The 9,126-nt window shown below is 42.3% G+C and overlaps 1 protein-coding gene across 1 annotated transcript; it reads left to right on the top strand.

Moving 5' to 3' along the window:
• Window positions 1-372: 372 nt before the first annotated feature.
• Window positions 373-8,903, top strand: LRRC34 (leucine rich repeat containing 34). The gene is made up of 11 exons (XM_054282720.1): window positions 373-488; window positions 1,356-1,477; window positions 1,636-1,700; window positions 2,342-2,425; window positions 3,419-3,547; window positions 4,753-4,848; window positions 5,460-5,614; window positions 5,701-5,856; window positions 6,908-7,034; window positions 7,296-7,495; window positions 8,849-8,903. The coding sequence occupies exons 1-11, from the start codon at window positions 373-375 to the stop codon at window positions 8,901-8,903; spliced, it is 1,305 nt and encodes a 434-aa protein (XP_054138695.1).
• The last annotated feature ends 223 nt before the right edge of the window (window positions 8,904-9,126 follow it).

Raw genomic sequence — 9,126 nt, forward strand, 5'->3', positions numbered from 1 at the left:
GACAGGGGAGAGGTGGGCATAGCTCAGGTAAGGCCTGAGGGGCTCAGCTGCCACAGGGATCTCTTCTCTATCATCTCAGATACTTTTATCTCTGAGTTTATTACAGAATATGCTGAGCTGGAAGGAGAATAATCAAGTTAAACTCTGAAGTGAATGGCCCGCCTTGGTAGAATTAGCACGGTGCTCTAACCAACTACAGCGCATCGAAAACACACCCAGCGTTTTCCTCATGCTTTTCCTGTGTCTGTTACTCGAAACCACAAGCTGTAACCCTTTCCAGACCGAGCCCACTTGTATTGCTACGCAGATCTCTTCTGGTTGCTAGGCTGCCAAAACGATACAATAACACTTGGTTTTGTTTTCCAGCAGGTCATGGCGGTTGCTCCAGATCTTCACCTGCATTATATGGAGGCCTGTCAAAATTTGAGCCAGCCTGAAAACCCCTTCATTGCTCGTGTGCTTCAAGAAGCTGATAAAAATGATGAAATGTAAGAAAATAACAAACGGGGTGTTTCAGATGCTTCTGAAAGCCTTAAACGGGGTAGCAGGATGAGGAATTGAAATATGACAAAGTTCATGCAGTTTCAGGCTTAAACACAAATCAAATTTAACATTTACTGCTGAAGTTCTGGTTTGACTCATCTTGACATCATCTTGGCAGAAGTTTGTAGCTATATATCCTTTCTGGGCAGCTTTACAAGCAGTGAAATCAAAAAAAGTGAAAAATGTACAGGAAGGTGCCTTTCTGTCCCCTAAAGAAGCCAAACCCTGTGTTTAGTCATCCTAACTCCCTTTTTTGTGTCTCACTCCTGTTTTAAAAGCCTCAGCTGCATTCAGTTACCTTCCAGCTGGTCATGCTTCCCTGAGTTGTCTCTGAATTCTGCCAAGTTATTAACCACCTAAATTCTCTCTCTTTAAGGGCCTGGGTACTGCTTCTTCTCATGGATGGTGCTGGGATCAAAGTTAATTGTCCTTTTTGGGGAAAAAGCTGAGAAAATTAAATTGTTTGTGTCACATTTTGATCCTGAGGGCAGGATAAAGTAAATAAAGGAAAGAGGGCAAGTAAAAAGAAGATGATGAGGTAACCTCTGAGATAATCTTTATTTCCATCTCCTTCCCCTCATCTTGGTTATTCCTGCTTTCAGTGCTGAGCAGTGCCTTCAGCAAGGGCAGTGCTGAGGCACTGCCTGGATCACATCACCTGAGGTGGTGTTCCCACAGCAGAGGCAGCAGATAACCCTGTGCAAGAGTTCCAGGGAGGGCAGGCATGGGCACACCTCTGATCTGGAGAGAGAATTCATTTCTCTCTATCATTTTACTTCTCCTCATATTCTTGCATTTTTGTGTTATTGCAGAAGTACAAAAGGAATCACATTAAAATTAGCTGGAAATAATCATCTGGTGCCTGTGCCAAGAGTTACAGATAATGATCTTGCAGTTCTTGTCTCTGTCCTAGGCCAAGCTCCCTTTGTCACAGGTAAGGTTCTTCCCTGTGTGTTTGACATTGCTGTGCTAATACAAGAAAACAAGATCAGTCTTGATTTCAGCCTTAGTTCATCTTTGTTTCTTTTTGTTCAGAGATCAGTTCAATGCAGATATGGATCTGTGACGTTCCTTATTCTTCATCTTTTTCAGGTTTGGATCTTGCCTATAATTTATTGACTGATGTTGGAGCAGAGATCATGGCAATATTCCTCCAGGTGCCAAGAGATGTTTATCTTTCAGCAACTTGTAATTTATTTGTCTATAGTAATATTTATAGTGGGGACAAGAATTAGCTGGTTTGGCAAAATTCTAATAACTTTGACTATCACTAGAACCTCAGATTGTATTCTCTGTGGAGATTTTTAATTTCTGGTAGAAGGCTCACAGTTCAGTTCAACAAAGAGGGTAATGGTTGTGCCAGTGCCCTTGTTTCAGCTATTTTATAATCTCTCTTAGCCTTTTTATAGACCTAAACTTAGGGAATTTTAATGCAGCCTTTTTGTCACAGTAAACACTGGGATACAGGTGGAAAACAGTGAGTTGTCATCTGTGCCTGTGTTCCTAGAATTTGAGGGGCACTGTTAGGTTCACAAAATGCCTGAATTTGTGCATCTGAGCTTGGCCGCCTGCTTCATGCACAGGGTTCCTGGGTGGCTCCTCAGGCCCCATGACAGGTTTTATGCCTTGCCCTCATCACCTGACATAATTTGGGATTCTTTAACTACTTCTCCAACTCATGAACAGCCTGAAATGCTGCAAAGGGCAGAGTTTTGTATGTGTATCTCCTTTTTGGAAAATACAGCTGTGTTTTGGGAAAAACACCCTCTCATTCCTTCCTGCTTTCTTTGCTCCCAAGGAAAACACCACTCTGCAGTATCTGAACCTGATGTTCAATGACATTGGCACAAGTGGGGCAGAGCTGATAGCAGGAGCACTCCATGTGAGTATTTGCCTGGGAGATTTAGGCAATGGCATCTCCTTTAATCTTTTTGCTTTTGATGACCAGTACTGGCTGTGCTGCCAACATCAGAGCTGGCTGAAAGGAGCCTCTGTCTTTGCTCCATTCAGCATGTTGCTGTGTCACAGGGATTGCCTGGTTTCCCAAGGCACACTACAGAAATCAGATTTCACACAAGAGAAAGTTGCACTGTGCTGCCATTAACAATTCATTATCTAGAAAAAGACATAATTGTCTATAAAAAGCACAACTATTGCAGCTGGGTTTTTCTGTGTGAAAAATGCTATGCTACAGGATATATAATGCCATCATTTTTCCTTTTTTCCTCCAAAAATTAAATTAAATTAGCCTGTACTTTGACATCAATATTTGTCTTGATTCAAGATGTCTGAGACATGTTTTCAAAACTTTGCCTTACAGCAGTACCACAAACCCGAGTTTGTTATTTTTAATGTGGTTTCCCAAGGAAATGAGGCTTGTGTGGAAGATTTGTTGTGTTTGTGAAAGGAGGCTCACATGAGCTCTTTCTTCCTCCTTCACAGTCTTTGAACCCTGAACTGATTTCAACTCAATTTGACAGGCTTCCAAAACACTGAGGCTGTGCAGTAGATGTACAATGCTGGGCTCATAAAAGGCTTACCAGATTTAAATTAGTATTAAGGCAATTTGCATTTCAGATGCCAATTTAGGAAGAAATATTTGCCTGGATTATTTTCATGAGTGTGATGAAATTCATGAATTTGGGAGAAACAGAAGTTTTCAAATAGAAGGGTTTTGCTTGCAGGCTCTCATATTTGGTGCTCCTGAGGGGAGCCTAAGCCAAGAGCTGAGCCAGGGTTATCACTTGGACACAATTCTTCTGGAAGTTTGTTTTGTCTCTGTGTGATAACCAGCAGAATTCACATTAAAAAACAGGACAGAGTGGTTTTGCAGGCCATCTTAAAGGAATATATATATTTTTTTAATTTTGTCTAGAACAATCAAAGTCTTGTGCACCTGAGAATGACAGGAAACAAAATAGGAAACCAAGGTGGGATGTTTTTTGCTTCAATGCTAGAAATTAACTCAACCTTAAAAAAGTTGGATATTGGAGACTGTGATGTGGTGAGTAACCCAGTAAAATTATCAGCAATAAGACATAAATCTTTCAAGGGTATTACAAGGGTCCTGCAGTGCTTAATTAGGGGGAAATGCCATCTGTTGTCATTGATTTTGTGACAGCCAGAGGTAACAGAATATACAATATTGCAATGTGTGCTGGGAAAGGCACATTGCATAAAGCACCTGTGAAGTCAGAACTGGGGATGTTTTAGAGCCACTGTGTCTCTCTAGGAATTCAAGTGCTTGGCTTGCACATTTTCTGAGGTTTTTTTCTGCTGCTACTTTCTGTTGAGCTAAGTCCTGTATAATTCATTTTGAAGAATGGACTTCTCATTCCCTGGAGAATCTCTTCCTTCCAAAGTGAGCAGTGCTGCAACCCCTGAAAGTCACTCATCCCATAGCTCTGCTGCTCCTCTCAGAGCTTGCCCATAAAGGACATAAGCACAGCAGAGCGGAATTGTGTAGAAAAGCACCCAATTTACTCTTGGACAATGTGGTTCCTCCTGGAGCTGGGCACTGACACTTCCTATACTGTGCGCAGGGAGACTGAGGAGGTTGTGGATTGCTTTTAAAAGCCTGCATTTGTCTCCTGGAAATTCAGGATTTGCTTCTGAGCCAGAAGGGGGAATAGCCCTCAGAAAGTGTGAAGGTGTTATGAATACAGGAAAAAGGGAAGTGTAGGCAGTGTAGGATTTATTCAAAAGCTTGGTAGGGAATTGATAGAGCTGGTTTGAAATGAGAGTACAGCCCAGCCTACTTGAAAAGTAGCATAAACATAAAATGGAGGGCAAAGTAGAAGGACATTAAAAACAAAATCTAAATTTGCCCAATTCATACTAAATATGAATTTACCTGGTGGATAAATATTAGGGTAACACACATAAGCTGATTTTGCTTCATAAGTCAGGGAAATCAAAATATGGGATCAATTGAATGGACAAGTATTTTTCAGATCCCTTATTCTTGGTTTTCATTCTCTGAGTTGCTGAGTCATTTGTGCTGCTTAGTCTAATTTCAGTCTGCTATTCCATAGGCAGTTGGCATTGGTATTATCAGAAAATCTGTTATATGTCTGTAAGCAGTTGCCTGCAGTAGTCCCATCTCTCTACCTCCAGAGTAGATGAAGGCAGATATAATAGCAATGGCAATTTGGTAGCTTGATCTATACACTGAAAATATTTCTCTAAAGAATTTATTTTCATTTCCAGGGCCTGCGGTGTCTGATAGCAACAGCCATAGCCCTGACTCAGAACAAATCACTCAAAGCCATAAACCTCAATCGTCCTTTGCTGTCCACCCAACAGGTGTGTGAGTGACTGTGGAGTCAGCTCAGACAGAGGGGCATTAGTCAAGTCAGTACTGATGTATTTATGGACATTTTTTCTGAACTAAACAGGACAATTTTGAACAAACTTCCTTTGACTTAGACTGACAGGACATATTTTTTTCCATAGAAGTCCTGTTTCTTTTGCATACAATCAACAGAACCTTGAAGGTTGGAAAAGATCTCCAAGATCAAGTAAAAACTGTGACCAATTCATTCTTGTATTAAATAATTACCATCATTACAAAATAATTTTACATGTTAGCAAAGATTGACTCAGTCTTTTAAGAGGAATAGCAGAGAGGGAAACTGATTAGACATAATTAAATGTTGATGCTTCACTGATATTTGCAGGGATGTAGACAGTAAAACTGCAAATATCTCTATAGTATTTTTCTTTTTTTAAAATTTTATTTTTTAACTTTATCATAATGTGTTGTTTTGTGGTTATTTTTATACAATATACAGAATAGAATGATCAACACTGCTGATGACCAGATCTTGCAGTTAGTTGCATAACTCCCTGTTACTGAGGCACAACTGTATCTTTCCCTAAAGTCCAGATTAATAAAATTGGGTGTGTGTTTCTAGGAAGAGACCACAGTTCATATAGCTCTGATGCTGAGGAGTAATTCTTCTCTTGTGGAACTACATTTGGGCAAGCATGAAATGAAAAACTTTGGTGTGGAGCGACTGTGTGATGCCCTGTATGAAAACTCCACCCTGAGATACCTTGACCTTAGCTGGTGAGAGTGATTAAATGTAGCACATTAGAAACTCATTTTCTTAGCAACTTGGAAAAAAAAAATTAAAACATGCATCTCACTTTCAGTAATAACATCATCTGTGATGGTGCTAAATTTTTGGGAGAGCTACTAAAAAAGAACCATACCCTGGAGATCCTGGATCTTGATGCAAACCGAATAGAGGATGCTGGAATCATTTACCTGAGTGAGACCTTGGCCATGCGGAACAGGACTCTGAAGGCGTAAGTACTGGCACAGCTCCCCCAGAGACTGCAGGTGAGAAACCTGCACTCTGCACTGCCTGAAATGCATCACAGCTCTGCGTCTTCATCTTGATCAAAATAGGAAAGTCAGGAAGTTCCAAATGTTTTAGACAATTTTTCCTTCTTGGGGAAAAAAAGCCTGTGAGTGACTGGGTGGGATTTCTTTACTAAGCATTGTCTCTGCTGCCGTTTGAGCTGCTCCAAGAGCTGTGAGACAGCCTGGGGTGCTGGAGGTGAGCCCCAGGTGTGCTCAGAGCTCTCACAGCTTTCACAGTCACTCTGAGCGGGTGAGGCCATTGATCTGCTCATTCTTTCTGCGTCTTTGAAGCACAGGTCCCTGTGGTGCGCAAACGAAAACAAGAGCTGCAGGCCTTCAGAATTTTGAGATAATCAGATCCCACGCTGGGATAAGGCACTATATTTGTTGGTTCTGATCTTCCAACACTTAAGAAAATCCTCTGTTTAAGTTCGCTTCCGGGTGAACCCAGAAGAGCTGTAATCTCTCCATCAGGGTGTCTTTTGCAGCCGCGTTAAACCCCTGCCCGCAGGACATAAAAGCTGATCAAAGGTGTTACCTGAAGCCATTAGTTTTAAGTAGCAGACTGAGGAGGTGGCGGCTGCGAGGTGCCTCTGAAAGCCTCGCAGGTTCGCTAATATAAAAATAACTGCCACTCCACAAAGATCAAAGCTTAGCCTGGATAAATGCCAAGGTCTGGGCTTCAAAGCAGACTAGAGATGAGACCTGGCCACCATGCAGCAAAGTCACTGACACTGAAGAACTCAGTAGTGAACAACCTGGCTGCAAGAGTCAGGAAAGTGCTTTGAGAAAGTCTAGAGGCCAGCTGCCTTTGGCAACCTGAAAAGGATATTCGAGTAGGACTGGCTTTTACATAAATAAATTATTATATTATAAATAAAATTTCTCTATATATATTATATATAACAATAAGACTAATTCATGGTTAAATTCTTATTTTTAACCCAGATATGGGAATTCTATGGTTTGGCACACATTTTCTCTGTTTTCTAGGTTGTCCGTTGTAAGCAACAATATAACTGGCAGAGGACTTGTAGCTCTTGCACAGGCAATGCATTCCAACATGACACTTTCCCATATTTACATCTGGGGGAACAAAATTGACAGAAGCACCTGTGCAGTAAGTGTTTGGCTCTGAACTCACCTGAGAAGGCTGGGGTTCAATTGTTCTAATTTGTCCTTCTATTGTTGGGAAGAGTCCAGCAATTAGTGAACAAGACACTTGATTTATCTGGGCCTTTTAATGTGGTTACAATATGGTGGTGCTGGGACGAGCCTCCCCGGAGATCAGCACTCTGGAAGGACGAAGCGCCATGTGAGAGCCTTCACCGCAGTCCAAAGGGAGCACCGCTTGTTAAATCCCCGCTTTCCTTCCCTCCAGGCATTCGCGGAGCTGCTGGCGGTGGAGCGCCTGCACCCGGACTGCACGGACGTGGCTCCCTACAAGGTGGACGGGGAGATTTTCCTGGCAGAGCTGTCCCACGGGCTGGCCAAGCACCGCTACTGGAGCCCGCGCTGCGCCGCCGTGGCCCCCGGCGCCGCCAACGCCAGCCTGGAAATCGTCCCTGTCTCGGAGTATTTGTGAGGATCCTGCACCCCAGAACCCTCCCCGAGCCTGAGCTTTCCCTACCTGGTTTCTAGTAAAATAGGTTGTTATATCAGTATCACACTTGCTGCACGTTGTTTCTTTGCGGGTTGAGTCTTGGAGGAATCTACACCTGCTTGAAATGGCAACAGAGAGAAAGTATCCAAGAAATGACCTCAAAATTTGTTACTAAGTCATGCTCAATCTATTAAACGTCTGTAACTATGAAAAGGTTCGTACCCAGGCAGAGCAGACTGACAAAAGCAACACCCAGGACTGCTGCTGGGCAGCAGATCAGGTATCCTGCAGAGTCAGAGTCCTGCTGAAGCTGAGAGCTTTGGGTAAATCCATTTGTTAGCACTGCTCTCCATGAACTCTTCCTAAGCAATTGCATCCTTTTGGTCTTCCAGTAGTGACTTTTTTTAAACCAAGGTAAGTGAACTTAAGCATTAAGCCACAGCCATGCTAGAACTTAAAGCTGGGGAATCCAGTTTGCTGGGATATACATGGAATTTTGATTAAATTGGAGCACGTACTTGTTTCTTATACAACAAATAGAAACCACCACCAAATCTGATGCCATAATTTCTTCTCATCTCATGAAAACTGCCTAAACAGTTGTATCATTATAGCCCTGTGACAATTCCTACACATGAGTAAGACAACACATGCATGTAATGGTAAACATTGTGTAATGGCTTGGACAGACTTCATGCAAGCTTGGGAATCACTCTGCTGGTTTCCTTTTTCCATTCACTCTGCTCATTCCTGTAGAAGTGACTTAATTTATGTTCCTAAACAGAAAAATTCACCAAACACGACAGCAGAGGTTTGCTCCAAGCCTTTCATGAATGCAATTCTCTGCCCCTCTAAATGTGCCTGTTAAATATTGGCATAAAGTACCAGAATGATCTGTGAGTGTAGGTACAAGAGCAAAGCAAGAGGGGAAAAATGTAAGAAAGTAATTTCAGTAGAAATAGCTGGGAAGCAGCAGTGTAACTGCTGCTGTGTTTTCTCTGCATTATCACTGTGGTAGTGTAGGAACAGGAGACATTTGGACACCTCTTCCCCAGCTGAAATGACCAGGGCAGTTGTGAGAGCTGGTGTAGGTGGAGGTTTGTTGTTGTTTGGTTGGTTTGTTGGTTGTTTTTTTTTTTTTTCATTGCCCCTACCCCCAAACACAAACTACTCAGGTTCTTGCTCCAAGAGCCCCTGGTATCCTCAGGGATAAGCCCAGAGCAGGAATGTTTGTTCTGCACACCTGCACAGAGCCCTCCCAGCCTGCAGCACAAAGTCCATACATCACCCAGCTCTAGAGAGGAGCTGGTATTTTAACTCTTGTTCAGCAGGAAGGATGCAGCAACAAGAACTAAAGTTGGGGATACACCAAACATGGTGGTTTGAGAAGAATCTGCTATGAGATTTTTCCTAAATTCCTAAAATAATTCCAAATTCCTGAATTTTGAAATAATTAGATAAGCCTGTGTTGGTTCCTTTCTGTGTGCTGCTGCTCTGGATCATTGCAGGTGACACTCTGATAGTGTCACCACTGACACACTGGTGACAGGATTTCTTGCTAAAAACACCACTACAAGACTCAGGTATTTTTTTCTATGTATCTTTCTTT

The sequence above is a fragment of the Melozone crissalis genome, unplaced genomic scaffold (assembly GCF_028551555.1).
Source record: "Melozone crissalis strain CALT ecotype California unplaced genomic scaffold, PUWL_Pcris_2 ptg000034l_1, whole genome shotgun sequence".
NCBI classification, from domain to species: domain Eukaryota; kingdom Metazoa; phylum Chordata; class Aves; order Passeriformes; family Passerellidae; genus Melozone; species Melozone crissalis.